The sequence below is a fragment of the Monodon monoceros genome, unplaced genomic scaffold, assembly GCF_005190385.1.
Source record: "Monodon monoceros isolate NGI ecotype Baffin Bay Population unplaced genomic scaffold, NGI_Narwhal_1 Super_Scaffold_14, whole genome shotgun sequence".
NCBI classification, from domain to species: Eukaryota; Metazoa; Chordata; class Mammalia; order Artiodactyla; family Monodontidae; genus Monodon; species Monodon monoceros.
The window spans coordinates 18,484,589-18,504,604 of NW_021703770.1; the positions used below are offsets into that span (position 1 = coordinate 18,484,589).

A 20,016-nucleotide genomic window follows, 5' to 3' on the forward strand; every position below is an offset into this window, starting at 1 on the left:
TCCATCAAACAGTCTTTTCCTTGCCCATTCCTGCTTGCAGAAAGAAAGCCCAATGGCCAGATGTTTATGCCTCAACCAAAAAAATAGTCTGTCTCTTAAAAGTTAATTTTTTATGTGTGTAGGATGAATTGGAATATATTTTGTGGGTATTAGCACTCCAGAGTGAGGTCATCTTTGTTTTGGCATTTGGGGAGCATTTTGAGTAATAGACTACTCAGGCATCAAGCCCAGTGCACATGCACAGAAATCCCTCCCTAGTCTCCATTGCCTCATTTTTTTTTTAATTAAGAGATAAAGATATAAACCAGATATTTGCAGGAAATCTACAGATAAAGTCAAATATGTACAAAGAAACTTTTGAATAATAAAAACCCTCCTTTTAAAAAATTCTTTTAGTGTCTTCAAAGATATTCAAAAACATATTGCATCCCTATAAAAATGCATTCATTTTTTTTAAAAGTCCTGACCGGGGTGTGGCGGAGGCCAGAGGCCTCTGGTCCCAGACTTGTTCACAAGGAGCCTGGCTTGCACCACCTATCAAGCAAACCCCATCCTCATCGATGGCTCATCCCCCCTCCACTTCCCCACTCAGGAGTCACTGTGCGGTGCCTGTTCCCAGGGGCACGTGGCCCGGTGTTGCGGGACCGGGCACAGGCCCAGAGGCTGAGCAGGGGCAGGACCAGGACCAGGACCACTGATGCCAGAACAGCCGTGTGGCTGACAGGGTCTTGGTGCTCCAGCCTAGTATCAAGCCTGAGCCTCTGAGGTGGGAGAGCCAAGTTGAGGACATTGGACTACCAGAGACCTCCTGGCCCCATATAACATCAGTTGGTGAGAGCTCTCCTATACATCTCCATCTCAGCACTAAGACCCAGCTCTACCCAACGTCCAGCAAGCTCCAGTGCTGGACACCGCATGCCAAACAACTGCCAAGACAAGAACACAACCCCACCCATTAGCAGAGAGGCTGCCTAAAATCATACTAAGTTCACAGACACCCCCAAAACACACCACCAGATGCAGACCTGCCCACCAGAAAGACAAGATCCAGCCCCACCCACCAGAACACAAGCATCAGTCCTCTCCACTAGGAAGCCTACACAAGGCACTGAACCAACCTTACCCACTGGGAGAGACACCAAAATAAAAACGGGAACTACGAACCTGCAGCCTGTGAAAAGGAGACCCCAAACACAGTAAGTTAAGCAAAATGAGAAGACAGAGAAACACGCAGCAGATGAAGGAGCAAGGTAAAAACCCACCAGACCAAAGAAATGAAGAGGAAACAGGCAGTCTACCTGAAAACGAATTCAGAGTAATGATAGTAAAGATGATCCAAAATCTTAGAAATAGAATGGAGAAAATACAAGAAACGTTTAACAAGGACCTAGAAGAACTAAAGAGCAAACAAACAATGATGAACAACAGAATAAATGAGATTAAAAGTTCTCTAGAAGGAATCAATAGCAGAATAACTGAGGCAGAGGAATGGATAAGTGACCTGGAAGGTAAAATAGTGGAAATAACTACCGCAGAGCAGAATAAAGAATGAAAACAATTGAGGACAGTCCCAGAGACCTCTGGGACAATATTAAATGTACCAACATTCAAATTATAGGGGTCCCAGAAGAAGAAGAGAAAAAGAAAGGGTCTGAGAAAATATTTGAAGACATTGTAGTTAAAAACTTCCCTAACATGGGTAAAGAAATAGTCACTCAAGTCCAGGAAGCACAGAGAGTCCCATACAGGATAAATCCAAGGAGAAACATACTAATAAAACTACAAAAATTACAAAGAAAAAATATTAAAAGCAGCAAGGGGGCTTCCCTGCTGGCGCAGTGGTTGAGAGTCCGCCTGCCGATGCAGGGGACATGGGTTCATGCCCCGGTCCGGGAAGATCCCACATGCCACGGAGCGGCTGGGCCTGTGAGCCATGGCCGCTGAGCCTGCACATCCGGAGCCTGTGCTCAGCAACGGGAGAGGCCACAACAGTGAGAGGCCTGAGTACTGCAAAAAAAAAAAAAAAAAAAAAAAAAGCAGCAAGGGTAAAGCAACAAATAACATACAAGGGAATCCCCATAAGGTTAACAGCTGATCTTTCAGCAGAAACTCTGCAAGCCAGAAGGATGTGGCAGGAGATATTTAAAGGGATGAAAGGGAAAAACCTACAACCAAGATTACTGTACCCAGCAGGATCTCATTCAGATTCGACGGAGAAATTAAAACATTTACAGACAAGCAAAAGCTAAGAGAATTCAGCACCACCAAACCAGCCTTACAACAAACGCTAAAAGAACTTCTCTAGGCAGGAAACACAAGAGAAGGAAAAGACGTAAAAAACAAACCCAAAACAATTAAGAAAATGGTAATAGGGACATACATATTGATAATTACCTTAAATGTAAATGGATTAAATGTTCCAACCAGATAGACTGGCTGAATGGATACAAAAACAAGACCTGTATATATGGTTTCTACAAGAGACCCACTTCAGACCTAGGGACTCATACAGAATGCATGTGAGGGGATGAAAAAGGTATTCCATGCCAATGGAAATCAGAAGAAAGCTGGGGCTTCCCTGATGGCGCAGTGGTTGAGAGTCCACCTGCTGATGCAGGGGACACGGGTTCGTGACCCGGTCCGGGAGGATCCCACATGCTGCAGAGCGGCTGGGCCTGTGAGCCATGGCCACAGAGGCTGCGCGTCCGGAGCCTGTGCTCCACAGCAGGAGAGGCCACAACAGTGAGAGGCCCACATACCGCAACAACAACAACAAAAAAGCTGGAGTAGCAATTCTCATATCAGACAAAATAGACTTTAAAATAAAGACTATTAAAAGAGACAAAGAAGGACATTACATAATGATCAAGGGATCAATCCAAGAAGAAGATAGAACAATTGTAAATATTTATGCACCCAACATAGGAGCACCTCAATACATAAGGCAAATGCTAATAGCCATAAAAGGGGAAATGACAGTAACAGTCATAGTAGGGTACTTTAACACCCCACTTTCACCAATGGACAGATCATCCAAAATGAAAAGAAATAAGGAAACACAAGCTTTAAATGACACATTAAGCAAAATGGATTTAATTGGTATTTTTAGGACATTCCATCCAAAAGCAACAAAATACACTTTCTTCTCAAGTGCTCATGGAACATTTTTCATGATAGATCACATCTTGGGTCACAAATCAAGCCTTGGTGAATTTAAGAAAATTGAAATTGTATCAAGTATCTCTTCTGACCACAACGCTATGAGACTAGATATCAATTACAGGGGGAAAAAAAACTGTAAAAAATAAAAACAAATGGAGGCAAAACCATATGCTACTAAATAACCAAGAGATCACTGAAGAAATCAAAGAGGAAATCAAAAAATACCTAGAAACAAATGACAGTGGAAACACAATTACCCAAAACCTATGGTATGCAGCAAAAGCAGTTTTAAGAGGGAAGTTTATAGCAATACAATCCTACATCAAGAAACAAGAAATATCTCAAATAAACAACCTAGCTATAACCTAAAGCAATTAGAAAAGAAGAACAGCAACAACAAAAAAAAAGAAAACCCCAAAGTTAACCAAAGGAAAGAAATCGTAAAGGTCAGATCAGAAATAAATGAAAAAGAAATGAAGGAAACAATAGCAAAGATCAATAAAACTAAAAGCTGGTTCTTTGAGAATATAAACAAAATTGATAAATCCCTAGCCAGACACATCAAGAAAAAAAGGGAGAAGACTCTAATCAACAGAATTAGAAATGAAAAAGAAGTAACAACTGACACTGCAGAAATACAAAGGATGATGAGAGATGACTACAAGCACCTAAATGCCAATAAAATGGCCACCTGAAAGAAATGGACAAATTCTTAGAAAAGCACAACCTTCCGAGACTGAAGCAGGAAGAAATAGAAAATATAAACAGGTCAGTCAGAAGCACTGAAATTGAAATGGTGATTTAAAATCTTCCAACAAACAAAAGCCCAGGACCAGATGGCTTCACAGGCGAATTCTATCAAACATTTAGAGAAGAGCTAACACCTATCCTTCTCAAACTCTTCCAAAATATAGCAGAGGGAGGAACACTCTCAAGCTCATTCTACGAGGCCACCATCACCCTGCTACCAAAACCAGGCGGAGATGTCACAAAGGAAGAAAACTACAGGCCAATATCACTGATGAATATAGGTGCAAAAATCCTCAACAAAATACTAGCAAACAGAATCCAACAGCACATTGAAAGGATCATACACCATGATCAAGTGGGTTTTATCCCAGGAATGCAAGGATTCTTCAATATATGCAAATCAATAAATGTGATACACCATATAAACCAACTGAAGGAGGAAAACCATATGATAATCTCAATAGATGCAGAAAAGCTTTCGACAAAATTCAACACCCGTTTATGATAAAATCCCTCCAGAAAGGAGGCATCGAGGGAACTTACGTGAACATGATAATGGCTATATATGACAAACCCACAGCCAACATTGTTCTCAATGGTGAAAAACTGAAACCATCTCCTCTAAAATCAAGCACAAGACAAGGATGTTCACTCTCACCACTATTATTCAACATAGTTTTGGAAGTTTTAGCCACAGCAATCAGAGAAGGAAAAGAAATAAACAGAATCCAAATCGGAAAAGAAGAAGTAAAGCTGTCACTGTTTGCAGATGACATGATACTATACACAGAGAATCCTAAAGATGCTACCAGAAAACTATTAGAGCTAATCAATGAATTTGGTAAAGTAGCAGGATACAAAATTAATGCACAGAAATCTCTTGCATTCCTGTACCCTAATGATGAAAAATTCAAAAGAGAAATTGAGGAAACACTCCCATTTACCATTGAAATAAAAAGAATAAAATATCTAGGAATAAACCTACCTAAGGAGACAAAAGACCTGTATGCAGAAAACTATAAGACACTGATGAAAGAAATTAAAGATGATACAAACAAATGGAGAGATATACCATTTTCTTGGATTGGAAGAATCAACATTGTGAAAATGACTCTACTACCCAAAGCAATCTACAGATTCAATGCAATCCCTATCAAGCTACCAATGGCATTTTTCACAGAACTAGAACAAAAAGTTTCACAATTTGTATGGAAACACAAAAGACCCCAAATAGCCAAAGCAATCTTGAGAAAGAAAAATGGAGCTGGAGGAATCAGGCTCCCTGACTTCAGGCTATATTACAAAGCTACAGTAATCAAGACAGTATGGTACTGGCACAAAAACAGAAATATAGATCAGTGGAACAGGATACCAAGCCCAGAGATTAACCCACACACATATGGTCACCTTATCTTTCATAAAGGAGGCAAGAATATACAGTGGAGAAAAGACAGCCTCTTCAATAAGTGGTGCTTGGAAAACTGGACAGCTACATGTAAAAATGAAATTAGAACACTCCCTAACACCATACACAAAAATAAACTCAAAATGGATTAAAGACCTAATGTAAGGCCAGAAACTATCAAACTCTTAGAGGAAAACATAGGCAAAACACTCTATGACATAAATCACAGCAAGATCCTTTTTGACCTGCCCTGTAGGGAAATGGAAATAAAAACAAAAATAAACAAATGGGACGTAATGAAGCTTAAAAGCTTTTGCACAGCAAAGGAAACCATAAAGAAGATGAAAAGACAGCCCTCAGAATGGGAGAAAATATTTGCAAATGAAGCAGCTGACAAAGGATTAATCTCCAAAAGTTACAAGCAGCACATGCAGCTCAATATCAAAAAAACAAACAACCCAATCCAAAAATGGGCAGAAGACCTAAATAGACATTTCTCCAAAGAACATATACAGATTGCCAACAAACACGTGAAAGGATTCTCAACATCACTAATCATTGGAGAAATGCAAATCAAAACTACAATGAGGTATCACCTCACACCAGTCAGAATGGCCATCATCAAAAAATCTGCAAACAATAAATGCTGGAGAGGGTGTGGAGAAAAGGGAACCCTCTTGCACTGTTGGTGGGAATATAAATTGATACAGCCACTATGGAGAACAGTATGGAGGTTCCTTAAAAAACTACAAATAGAACTACCATATGACCCAGCAATCCCACTACTGGGCATATACCCTGAGAAGACCGTAATTCAAAAAGTGTCATGTACCACAACGTTCATTTCAGCTCTATTTACAATAGCCCGGATATGGAAGCAACCTAAGTGTCCATCGACAGATGAATGGATAAAGAAGATATGGCACCTATTTACAATGGAATATTCCTCAGCCATAAAAAGAAATGAAATTGTGCTATTTTTAGTGAGGTGGATGGACCTAGATTCTGTCATACAGAGTGAAGTAAGTTAGAAAGAGAAAAACAAATACCGTATGCTAATGCATATATATGGAATCTAAAAAAAAAAAAATGGTTATGAAGAACCTAGGGGCAGGACAGGAATAAAGACGCAGACTTAGAGAATGGACTTGAGGACACGGGGCGGGGGAAGTGTAAGCTGGGATGAAGTGAGAGAGTAGGATTGACATATGTACACTACCAAATGTAAAATAGATAGCTAGTGGGAAGCAGTGACATAGCACAGGGAGATCAGCTCGGTGCCTTGTGACCACCTAGAGGGGTGGGATAGGGAGGGTGGGAGGGAGATGCAAGACCAGGGGTATATGAGGATATATGTATACATATAGCTGATTTACTTTGTTATACAGCAGAAAGTAACACACCATTGTAAAGCAATTATACTCCAGTAAAGATGTTTTTTATAAAAAATGTGCTGAGGGCTTCCCTGGTTGCGCAGTGGTTGAGAATCTGCCTGCCGGTGCAGGGGACGCGGGTTTGTGCCCCGGTCCGGGAGGATCCCACGTGCCACGGAGCGGCTGGGCCCGTGGGCCATGGCTGCTGGGCCTGCGCGTCCAGGGCCTGTGCTCCGCGGCGGGAGAGGCCACAGCAGTGAGAGGCCGCATACCACCAAAAAAATAAAATAAGCAAAAAGAAAAGTCCTGGAAGCTTCGAAAAAAGAACACATTAGAGAATAAGGCAGCCCGTTGGAATTAAAATGCAATTTTTGAAATAAATTTTAAAATTTAGTAGATGATTGTGCAGATGAAATTGAAGAAAAACCTCACCATTTATAACAAGGGTTGGCAAACTTTTTTATGAAGAACCAGGTAGTAAATATTCTCAGCTTTGCAAGCCATTCGGTCTCTGTCAAAATCATTCTCTCCGACTTTGTAGCACGAAGGCAGATGGGCGTAGCCATGTTCCAGTATAATTTCATGAATACTGAAGTTTGATTTTTACTTAACTTTTACCCATCGTAACATAGTACTATTCTTTTGGGGCTTTTTTCAACCATTTATATGTAAAAACCATGATTAATTAGATTGTGGACCACACAGAAGTAGGTAGTGCGCTGGAGTTTGTCCAAGAGTCCATAGTTTATTGACCCCAATGTTGATGAAAATACAGATGGTATGTAGGAACAGCGTACTAAATTGTGGAATGAACTTAAGCAACTGCTGGCACGTAAGAGAAGAAAGTCTGTTTGGTTTCCATGTTGGGAAACTTCTTTGAGATTTTCAGCAGATATGACATTGGACTGCTGAGAATATGATACAAGAAAAAATGGTTCATACCAGACTAATTGGCTCAACATTTGAACAGTACTTACACAGTCATAATAAGGTAAATGCTGGTTACTGTTTTTTTTTAACTTTGAATCAATCTGCAGTCATAATATAGCAGATCAAATAGAGGTTGTAGGGCAAAATATGCACTGTTAAGCATGACAGTATAAAAATAATACTATAGATGACAAAGGTGGGACTTGGAAGGGGATGAACAAGAGTTGAAAATGTAGGAAGGAAATTAACAGCCATAGAAAAAAATTAAAAGGAGCTTATTTGGGAAATCCTATATTTAAGTATATTAAGGTTACAAAGATAACTAATTAAGAGATAAAGTTAATAATACAAAGAACAAACCAAGAAAAATGAAGGAGAAAGGTAGCATTATGTGTGCTCATTCCTCATCTTTCTCATCGGGGTGTCCACAGGTAATTCTCTAAGTCTGATGAATTAAAGAGACTGAAAGAGGAACCATTAAGAGGTTGGCCCTGGAAATTGCAACTGGGGTTGGAGAAGGGAGGTATTTGAGTTAGACTGTGTATGTGTTCAACTTTGAAGAAATAATAGTTTCCAGTGAGAAGAGATGGAACTTGTATTTTTCACTATAAGCTCTTTTGTATAACTTTTTAAAAAAACATGTGCATGCTTTCCTTGATAGCAACAAGAAGGTTACAAATAGACAGTATGACTATAGACGTATAAAAATGACCTAAATTGGTAAGCAAGTAAACGTGCATAATTTTTTGTTCAGAGGGAAATGTGGCCTTAGAAACACATTCATGGACATGGATTCTGGAAGAATAGTTTATAAAGATAAAAGTAATTGTGTTAATGAGATAAATCCTGGTAAAATTTTCTTTAGTTGTATGAATAAGTTTTTTAAAAGAATATGTAAATATATAAGGAAATGTTTTTGCTTTTATCATATAATGCATCTTACCTCCATTTTATTCTCTTCCCTATTATATGTAAATAGTAAGATTTTCAAAGCTCTATCAATCTTCGATTGTCACACTATTTTGTCCACCTGACCCATTTATCTGAACTAAAGTTTGCCCCTCTATTAGTCAGCTTGGACTGCCATAACAAAAAACCATCAAACTGTGTAGCTCAAATAACAGAAATTTATTTTGTCACAGTTCTGGGGGCTGGAAGTTCAAGATAGGGGTCCCAGCATGCAGATTCTGGTGAGCGCTCTCTTCCTGGCTTGGAGACAGCCACCTTCTTGCTGTGTCCACATCCTGTGGAGAGAGATACAAAGAGCTCTCTGTTGTCTCTTGTTCTACAAGGACAGTAATCCTATGGGATCAGGACCCCACTTTATGACCTCATTTAACCTTAATTACTTCCATAAAATCTCTGCCTCCAAATATAGTAACATTGAGGGTTAGGCCCTAGCATAGGTATTTTGGGGGATAGTATTTTGGGGAACACAAACACTTAGTCCATAACAGCCCCCATTGAATTAAGTTGTCACGTGGCTCAGTTGAACATACAGACAAATTATTTTGCCACCGAGAAGTCGTGGACCTGGAGAATGGCTATCCTTTATGTAGGCTTGAATTTTAAAGCCAATTAACACTAGTATTAGAAGCTTTACATAGACTGGCCCCTACCCTAACAGATTCTAGAGTTTTTAGGCTCTCCAATCCCAAGTCCCCATCCTGTCCCTGCTAAATACAGTTGCAGCAGCATTTTCTTAGTGCTTTTGTTTTCTCCTGAGTCCCAATAGCATGGTACCCTCAACTTCCCTAAGACCCGTCGACCCTCTCTTTTTCTGTAAAATCATCCAAAGTGAACACTCAACCTTTTGATTATTTTATTTGATCTTCACAACAACTTTGGAAGATGGGGAGAGATGTTTTTATTCACATTTTATTGGTCATGTAGTTGAGAGGCAGAGATGAGCATTGCCCCACTGTACAGTGCAAAATATGTGCCTCCTTCCATCATAAGGAGAATGGAAAGAGCCCTGGACTAGAGGGTTATGACTGGGGCTGATCCCAGATCTAAGCTTGGCATACCCAGCTTATGACAAAGGCAGGGTTGTTTTTGATCAGATTTATCTTCATTGATTCAGTCACAGAAATCTAGCACTGAGAACCTCAGTAAGATAAGTCACATCTTTTTTTCCCTACATCCATCAAGCCAAAGTGATATCATGATCCACATTTTTCGCATGTCCATCAGGCCAGAGTGATAGCATGGAGTAAGCATGGAGTTTGAGTTCACTAGCAGTGTGACCTTGGATGAGTTACTTTACCCCTCTAAGCCTGTTTCTCTATAAACTGAAAATAATAACTACTTTGTTATTGGGAGGATTGTAGATTGTTGGGAAGATTAAAGACAATTTATCTAAAGTACTTAAAACAATTCTTCCCATATGCTGTTACAGAAATGTACCTAATATTATGTCTAGAATGGCATTAATCCTCCCCTGCCACATTCCGAAGCCTGATTTGCTCCAACTTCACCAGGCCTGTTCTCCTAGCAATTTCAGGGGAGCAAGAAGAATGTCCAAGCACGGAGGGCCTCTGGACCTGGCCCATCATCACCTCTGCCTTGTTATTATTTTTTTTTACTTTTTATTTTATATTGGAGTATATCCGATTAACAATGTTGTGATAGTTTCAGGTGCACAGCAAAGCGACTCAGCCATATGTATACATGTGTCCAGACTCCCCTCCCATCCAGGCTGCCACGTAATACCGAGCAGAGTTCCCTGTGCTCTACAGTAGGTCCTTGTTGGTTATCCTTTTTAAGTATAGCAATGTTTACATCTGCCTTGTTCTTTTGATCAAAGCAAGCCACAAGCTCCTTTCTCTCCCTCCCCTAGACTCAAGAGATGGAGAAATAGATGCTACCTTGTGACCTAATGACCTCAGGTCATATTGCAAAGGGTCATTTTTTTTTCTTTTTCTTTTTTTTGGCACTGAGGACATTTTTGTTATCAATCTACCACATTGTTGTTCCAAAGGAACATTTGTAAACATATGAAATGATGATCAACAACCAATTTTCTGGTTCCTGTTTGCTTTCAGTTTTGCTTTTGTTCATTCAGCACTCACCCAGGGGTGCGTGCTCCGAGTGTACATGTGCCTTGGCACCTCGCAGGCATAGCATCTCCCCTGTAGGGTGTGCTTATCTGGGTGGATGAGTGATGGGTTTTCCCACTGTACCATGAGCAGGCACACAGTACAGTGTGATCCTCTCCCTTCGTGTTCCACTTGACAGGTGCAACAATCTGGGCTGATAAGAAAGGCAGGCCTTGGTAACCAGAGCCATCTGGGATGCCAGAGGCATCTTGTTTCCTCTTGACTGCCTGCGCATGTCTGTTTATTCCCTCCATGAGGTTTTATTGTTAGAAGCCCTGATACCCAGTAGCGCACATTCGGGATGCAGCAGATCCTAACCAGCGTTCCATGCGAGCATCTGCTTCACGGCTTGTAAGTGGTAGAGTCCACACATCTGGATGTGCACCTTTATCAATAGTTAGGTGCCTGGGGGATCTGGGCCATATCTTTGGTGTGGAATTAGGACACTTTGTGCCTGACTGTCCCTGGAGACAAGAAAGAGCTGACTCCGAGTCCGAGAAAAACCACTGGCACAACCTATTGTTGGAAGACATGAGGTGATATTTGTGTAGTTGCAGCAAAGCCGGCCTGAATAAGGAGGACCATTGCCTTGTGTCTCCTAATTTGGTATCTTTATTTTTCCATCTTTCTTTTCTTTCCTTTTTCTACATGTTCTCACTCTCTCCCTGCTGCTATGCCTACCTTTTCCACTAGTGCCTTTTCATCCTTCTCCTTTCCTATCAGCTATTTTCCTTCAGGTCTTAGCTCAGCACACCTAACACCATCTCACAATGCCTGTAACTCAGCTCAAGTCAGCTGGACTCCGAGGACTGTCTGTGTTCACTGCACTAGTGCTTCCCCAAATCAGGCTTGGGAATCCAGCAGGAGAGTGTACTGATGCCATTCAAGGGATGTGAAGACAACTCTCCTGAGCACATCGTATGTGGCAGGCACTTTTAAGCATTTAGATAAACTACTTCTAATCCTTCCACCAAGGACAAGATAGGAATTATTTCCAGCCTATTGAGGAGCATGTTTAGAAAGGTTTAGTGACCTTCCCAAGGTCACAGTGCTAGTGAATTCCAGAGCCAGCCTTCAGTCCAGGTCTGCAAGATTCCAAATGCCAAGTTCTTTCATTATATCACTCTTCATGTCATTCAAAAAAGAAAAAAAGTGAGGATCAGAGATGTGAGCTATCTTGCTGAGAATTATAGTGTTGGAAAGTCTGTGCATTTTTGGCTCAATATGAGAGAAATCTAATTGGAGGAAAGCCTGTTTTACTCCCAACCTGTGAATGTCAAAAGCACAGCTGGGACTTGAACCAGTTTTCTGACACTCAAGGCTATAGGAGCCGTGATATATGATGGACAGACCGTTGTTTCATTCCTTCAGCAAATTATCGTTGCTATGTGCCAGGCATTGTTCTAAAGTGTGGGATTCTTCGTGAAATAAAAAAGATCCTTGCCCTTGTGGAGGTTGCAAGCCAGTGGAAAGAAACAGATAATAAACTAAAGACAAAATAAGTTAGCTCTGTAGTGTGTTAGCCGATACTTACTATGGAGAAGGAAGCAGTGGAACAGGGTAATTAATGAGTCTTGGAAGCCGGAGGGAAGAATGTTGCATTTTTAATTAGGGAGATTAAGATAGGACTTATTGAAAAGGTAGTATTTGAACAAAGGCTGGAAGGAAGTGAGGGAATTAGCTGTGTGGGTATCTGGGAGAAGACCATTTCAGGCAAAACGAGGAGTGGGTATAGTTGGCATTTGTGAGCAACAGCAAGAAGGCTGGTATAGTGGGAGCACATGTATTAAGGAAAGAGTAGTAGTAAAGGTGGCATCAAAGATACTACGTGCTCAGATTGCTTAAGGCTGTGTTAAACGTTTTTTTGTTTTTTTTGTTTTTTTTTTGCTGTACGCGGGCCTCTCACTGTTGTGGCCTCTCCCGTTGCAGAGCACAGGCTCCAGACGCGCAGGCTCAGCGGCCATGGCTCACGGGCCCAGCCGCTCCGCGGCATGTGGGATCTTCCCGGACCGGGGCACGAACCCGTGTCCCCTGCATCGGCAGGCGGACTCTCAACCACTGCGCCACCAGGGAAGCCCTAGAAGACAGTTTTGAGAGGAAGAACAGGAGCTCATTTTTGGACAAGTTGAATTAGAAAAGTTTCCTAGGTTTGCAGATGGAACTGTGAAGTGATCAGTTGTATATTTGATTCTTTACTCTGGGGGGGCAACAGAGAGAGATATACAATTAAAAGACGTGATCCCACGGACAGCACCAGTGTGATGTGTGGACTGGAAATCAGTGCAGTGGGTAGTGAGATTTGTCTTGAATTGCTCCAGAAGTAGGACTCAAAAATCAGTGAGAAAGATGATGGAAGTCTGACTTTGGCTTTGACACAAAGGACCATTTTAAACTACTAATGCTTATAGCAATGGAATAATGGTGTGTTTCGCAGGATGCATTTTCTAATGCTGTAAATTTTCAGGGAGGGTCTTGAATCTAGATCATCATTTTCTCAGATCTAGATCTAGATTTCTTTAGATCTTGGGCAGCTTCAAAAAAAAAGAGAAAAGAAAAATGTAATTATTTTCAGTTAAGGGATTGACATTTGCTTTTTATGTATTCAAGTAAAGTTGTTTACACACACACACCCTTGATACATCCATCATGGCCCAGGTTTACTAGTCACCATTTTATTGATAGATGTCTTAAAGTGGATTGGACTCTTGCCTTGGGTTTAAACTTGAACATACTGACTATTTAGATTCCTTCAAACTTTCAGTTTCTGTGATTCTGAGCATTTAGGAAGGAAAAAAGCCATCAAAAATTCAATATGGACAAATTAAGGGAAAACAATTATGTCAAGCCAGATGTCTTTTTTTCCTTTAATGACACCACCATGATGATGCCTTAAAACAGTGGTTCTCAAACGTTTAATCCCAGGACCCTGTTACAGTCTTTAAAGTTATTGAGGACCTCAGAGACCTTTTCTTTACATGGGTGGGGCAGATATGGGAGAATAACCAAGTACCCTGTTTAATAAGGATCTCAAATGATGAATTGAAACCTGCAAAATTGAGGTTCACAGAAATCTACCTTCAGGGTAAGAGAGCTGTAGCTTGACAGAAATTCATTTAAAGAAGATGCAAAGTTTTAGAACTTGCCCCTAAGTCCTGTATAGTCAGTGATATGACTCAGTAATAATGAAGGTTTAGGCTTAATAACACATTTCATTCATCATATTTAAGACCCTGCCTTTTGAAGGAAATATTAACAAGCTACAATGCCCTGTGGAGGAGACTGGAAAGTAAAAGATCTAAAACAGTTGCTATATGGAAAACAATTGAAGAAACTAACCAGTGCCACACTGTATACTTGGAAAAATTACTGAAGTTGCTTAGCCACTACGGCTACTTAGAGGTGCCATACTGCTCAGAAGAGATCAGCATCACAAATTAGGAAGCATAAAGTGATCCAGGTGATATTAAAGCAGTGGTCAAAGTTAGAAAATGTGAATGAAATGAATCTTTCATTCATCCAAGAGGAAAGGTGTTCAGCTTTTACCTGGAAACTTTCTAGCAGTGAGATATCCTCTCTTGAGAAGACAAGAGGTTTAAGAGTGTCATTCATCATAAGATATTTTGGTTTGAACCCCAAAGTGACCAGGTGGATGTTATAAACTACCCTGGGGATAGAATACAATAGAAGAGATACCTTTTAAAATTTGTCTAACCAGTTTTCCCATGAAAGAGTTCAGGTCGCAGAAGAGGGCATTATTAGTACTTAAAAATTACTTAATTAAATGCCAAGTATTCTGTGAACTAGCACATCCTTCTTGATAATTAGAGGCCCTTTTTTTTTGGTAAATGAGCATAAAAGCTGCTAAAATATACATTAATAGGTTATTGTTTGTGTGTGTGTGTGTGTGTGTGTGTGTGTGTGTGTGTGTGTGTGTTCCTCTCCCCTCTCCCCTCTCTTCCCTCCTTTTTCCAATCTTGAGTAAGATGACACAATAGAAGCCAATAAAAAGAAGACCTAGAACTAAAGAAAAAACATTGCAAGATGGTAAGAGAAGGAAGAAGCATTTTTAGAGTTTGCAAATGCTTGCTTATAATGAGATGCTGCAAGTATGTTTACCACTTCCTGATATTTGGCCATAAAGCTTGCTTTGTCCTGCCAGTGGAAATAAACAACAGTCTTTGCTTTCTCTATTTTTTTGCAATCAACCCACTGGGCTTCATGTAAGCTTAGCTCCTTAAGAGTTTGTACAACTACTGGGGACTTAAAATTTCAGCATTCTCTTATAAATCAAAACACAGTAATTTAAAAGAGAATTTATATTGCAAAACAAATAAGGGATAATTGAATTACAAGATAAAATTTAACTTTAAAAGCACTTTGTAACATTGATATGTTCTTTCAATATCAAACTTCTTTAAAACATTTTTTATTACTTAGCAGAAATGCTTCAGATTTACCTTAAAGAACTTAAAACTTGAGAACTCTTTCCAGTTAAATGCAAATCAGAAGTTACTGTAAAATGTAGCTGAAATTATTGAATAAGGGTAAATTAAAGTAGGAATTACTTGCAAAATAAAGTAATTTGCAAACAACTTTTCCCTCAGGAATGTAATGTGTCTTTTGCATAAAGTGAGGTCTCTGTAAAACAGAAAGTGTGTATATGTCAATGCTACTCCCTCACTTGATCCCAGCTTACCCTTCCCCCTCCCTGTGTCCTCAAGTCCATTCTCTATGTCTGTGTCTTTATTCCTGTCCTGCCCCTATACACTACCAAATGTAAAACAGATAGCTAGTGGGAAGCAGCCTCATAGCACAGGGAGATCAGCTTGGTGCTTTGTGACCACCTAGAGGGGTGGGATAGGGAGGGTGGGAGGGAGGGAGACGCAAGAGGGAGGAGATATGGGGATATATGTATATGTATGGCTGATTCACTTTGTTATACAGCAGAAACTAACACACCATTGTAAAGCAATTATACTGCAATAAAGATGTTAAGAAAATAATTATTCAGATAAAAAAGTTAATGTGTAGGAAACTAATAACAAGTTCATATTAGAGCCAAAGCTAAGAATCAGTTGATAAATGGGGCCGATACATGTATCACTATCTGAGTAAGAGACAAACAGGGCTTATTAATGGTAGGAATCTGTACCCCTCCCCACTGTATTTGTTATGCCTGTTTACATGGAGGCAGATCCCCGTAGGCTCGTGTGGTCTTAAAAGTCTGTAGCTGAAGCTTTGTGTTTATTGCTGTCCAAGCATGTAACACCAAGTTACTGCTGAGTAAGAGTATATTGTGAAGGCAAAGCAAAGCAACACCTGGATTGTCAGCCTCAGAACAATCAAAGGAAATTTATAACACCAGAGTACATGGTAAGCTGGTGAGGATGTATTCTGAGTTGACTTGGTGTGTTTGGATTAATCTCTCCATGAATCTCAAGTTGATGAGACCTGTCTTGGAGCTGAGGGTGTTCCATTTCCTAGGAAATGAGCAAGTTAAAGAATGACCTCTCAGGAAGTTTGGTAAATTGATGTATAAGCAATTTATCTTCTTGCCTTTCCCTTCCTAATTTACAGCCTTCTGTGACTGGTTTATAGGAGTTTTCAAAAGATGTGATTAGCTTTACTTGCGAGAAACTTGCAAGGGGTTTCAGGGCAATGATGTGTCAACTAAGAACTCATTCAGCTAATCTGAAGGAAAATTTTTAGAGCAGGAAGGAGGCAGATTCAGAGGTGCTGACTTGTGAAACATGGTGGGAAGTGCATTCCTAGCTAAAAGAGCTGAAACTCTGGTTTCCTAATCATGCGAGGGAAAAGTGATGACTAGCAAAAGGGAAAAAGCTAAACAACAACAAAGCATGCACTCATTTGCACCATCCATGCCAGAGCCCCTTCTTTCTCATCAAAATTAGGAAAGCAATCGATATGGTTGTATGCAGTGATTAGAGGGAAGATGGCTGGCGGTCTGTGACTAGAGTATGCAGAGTGGAAGGGGGAGACGGACAAGTTTGATCAGGAGCCACGTGAGCAGCACGCAGTCGGGGTAGAGCAGCGAGGGCTAGACTTGAAATTCAATGCTGATTAAAAGTAAGGCAGGTCTGTGAGCTCAGACTCAGTGAGAATGGTTTCATTTCATTAATTTCTTCGCTTGTTCATTGTGGCTCTGTAGAGCATCTGTTAAGTGCAAGGCACTCCGGGGAGCACAGTCATAACTATTGTATCCTCACTGAGTGTTCCAGTTACTAGGGTTGCAAAACAAATTACCCCAACACTTAATGGTGGAAGACAACTATACATGTTGCTAGTGGATTATGTGTGTCTCTGCATCATGGCGTCTGGAAGTTTGAGCTGGAAGATTTGAATCCTGGTAGCTGGAATCATCTAAAGCTTGGTTACTCATTTGTCTGACAGTTGATAGGGTTGGTGGTAGATGTCAGCGGAGACTTTAAGCTGGGGGATTGGCCAAAACTCCTCTACCTGGTCTCTTCATGTGGTCAGAGCTTCCTCACAATACAGTGGCCAGGTTCTGAAGGTGAGTGCCAGAGAGGGTGAGCCAGGCAGAAGCTCTATCTCTTTTCTGATGTAGCCTCAGAAGTCACAGAGAGCATCAATTCTGCTGTACTCCATTGGCCAGGCCCTCCATGAACCCTGTCAAAATTCAGACAGAGACAACATCAACCCCAAATACCGGTGGAGGAATGAAAGTCACAATCAGTGAGAAGGAGATATGTATGTGTGTATGTATGTGTCTGTGCATATATAAAATCATCTTTGGAAAAATACAGTCTGCCACTCCTGAAAGTAAAAGAAGAAAAATTACCACAGCACAAAGTAAAAAATGATGTCCTATTTGTAATTATTTTATAAGTGATGGCCCAAAGAATCATACAATTCAAAATATACTAATAAAAAATAACACCTGAACACTGTTTTCTAAACTTGAATCACCTGCATTTCACTTCCACTCTTTTTACTATTACCATCTGTATTATTGTTTCCTTAATTTTTCTTGAAATGGACCCATTTTTTATTGAAGTATAGTTGATGTACAATATTGTAAGTTACAGGGGTACAGTATATAGTGAGACACAATTTTTAAAGCTTATACTCCATTTATAGTTATTATAAAACATTGGCTATATTCCGGTTTTGTACAGTATATTCTTGTAGCTTATTTTATACCTATTAGTTTGTACCTCATAGTCCCCTCCTCCTATCATGCCCCTCCCCTCTTCCGTCTCCCCACTGGTAACCACTAGTCTGTTCTGTATATCTGCAAGTCTGCTTCTTTGTTGTTATAGTCACTAGTTTGTTGTATTTTTTAAATTCCACATGTAAGTGATATCATACAGTATATGTCTTTCTCTGACTTATTTCACTTAACATAACGCCCTCAAAGTCTATCCATGTTGCTGCAAATGGCAAAATTTCATTCTTTTTTATGGATGAGTAGTATTTCATTATATATATATATATATATATATATATACACACACACACACACCACATCTTCTTTATCGATTCATCTATTGACGGACATTTAAGTTGCTTCTGTATCTTGGTAGTTGTAAATAATGACCCAGCTTTTTATTAACTCAAATTTGTTTTAAAAGCAATCTAGGTATTCCTACAGAAAATAGAATGTATTTTTGCCATAATTTATTTGCCATAAAAAAAGGTAACCTTAAATATAAAAAAAGTAAAACACAGCAGTTATTATATGCTAGATGAAAATTCTGCTTTCCAATGACAGTTCCGAGGCTGAAGGAAGCCCTCTCTTTGTCAAAGATCATGTTAGCAGGTGTTAGAAAGATGTTAAATCACACTCATACAAAATCAAGGCTCTCCCCTTCACATAATCTGAGAGATTGAAAGAGAAGTGAAAGAGAATGATCCCTAGTGAGGTCAGTGATATTTAAGGCCAGGTCTGTGTACTGTCCAACATCCTTTAGAGAACTACTTGTATTAAAATCCTGATCCAGAATGCAAACACTGATCCAGAATGATAAAGATTATAGCTAGTTAAGCTTTCACTTAGCCTCAGCCAAGTCCCTGGGATCTATGAGGCAGACCAGCATCTAGCACAGTTGATGCTTGTTGATGAATGAATGTATTTCTAACCTGCCATTGGTCAAAGGCTGGGTCCTTTGCACCTCTGTGTTCTGTTTTGTTTCATAAGCCTCCCTGAAAGATCCAGTGAGCAATAAATGACTCCGGCTAGTTGGCTTCTACATGAAGTCTAGCTACACTCATTATCTTATTACCATTCCCCACGTGCTGGTGGAATTGACTTTTTCCTTACCTGCTGTGCGTAACTAATTCCTAGACTTTACAGGGCCACCCTAAATCCAGAGCTCTCAGGAGCTATTCGTATGTAGGTATCTAAATCCTATAACATTCGTTCCTAAAATAATTATTAGCACCTGCTGGGGCCAGTTATCCTAGGTCCTAGAGATATCAGAGGATAGTGAGAAATGGACACTTTCTTGGGATACAGAGAAAGGCCACTTGGGGGCAGCTGTTTCACCCCTAAAATTTAGTCAATTGCTTAGCAACCTAATTGTCTTGTTAGAGGAGTCATCAGAAAACACTGCTTCCTGGGGACTTCTCCCAGTAGAGAGAATCTGAGAATACGTGTAGTTTTCATGGCCTTCTCCACCTGGACCTTTTCTTTCTGGCTTTCAGGGGCATGGAGAAGGTCTGCAGAGGCTCAGAGGAAGACAAGAGTCAGATGTTTATCTTCAGGGAATCCAGCCTGTAGCCTTTACCACACTATAGGACTTCTAACAGCAGTGCCTTTCTGGGCATGAGGCTGGCACTAACAGATCTTCTTTTCCTTCTGTGTTTATAGTCGGCTACGGTGAAGCTGTCAAAACCAGTGGCTCTGTGGACTCAGCAGGATGTCTGCAAGTGGCTGAAGAAACATTGTCCGAATCAGTATCAGATCTACAGTGAGTCATTCAAACAGCATGACATAACGGGTAAAGTATGCAGTATCCGAAATATTTCACTCCCTCTCCCTCCTCCCATCTCAGTGGCCTTTCCCACACCCTTAAAATGAAAAAGCATCTCCCTGCTGAAATTGTCTGGAATGGGTTTACTTTAAAAGGAACGATAAATTCCAGATCCGGGCACGCCATGCTACTTAACAAGCATAAGTGGTTATTACAGGGAACCATGGATTTTGAATGTCCAGTGTAAAAGTATGTGGTAATCAGGGTAAGGGGTTGGGGGATCCTAGAGAAAATGAGAGTGTAGCAGTCCTAGAGTAAAGAAAGGGAGGAGATCCTTCAAATTA

The 20,016-nt window shown here is 40.3% G+C and overlaps 1 protein-coding gene across 5 annotated transcripts in view; it reads left to right on the forward strand.

The window, feature by feature from the left end:
* SAMD12 (sterile alpha motif domain containing 12) overlaps nt 1-20,016 on the forward strand; it is a 404,116-nt gene that overhangs the window by 161,892 nt on the left and 222,208 nt on the right. For 4 of the 5 annotated variants that reach the window (XM_029223049.1, XM_029223047.1, XM_029223046.1 and 1 more), the window contains exon 3: nt 19,570-19,699. In XM_029223049.1, coding sequence (XP_029078882.1) covers nt 19,570-19,699 — 130 coding nt within the window. The remainder of the gene's footprint in view (nt 1-19,569; nt 19,700-20,016) is intronic. The other variant, XM_029223048.1, reaches the window with a different exon arrangement.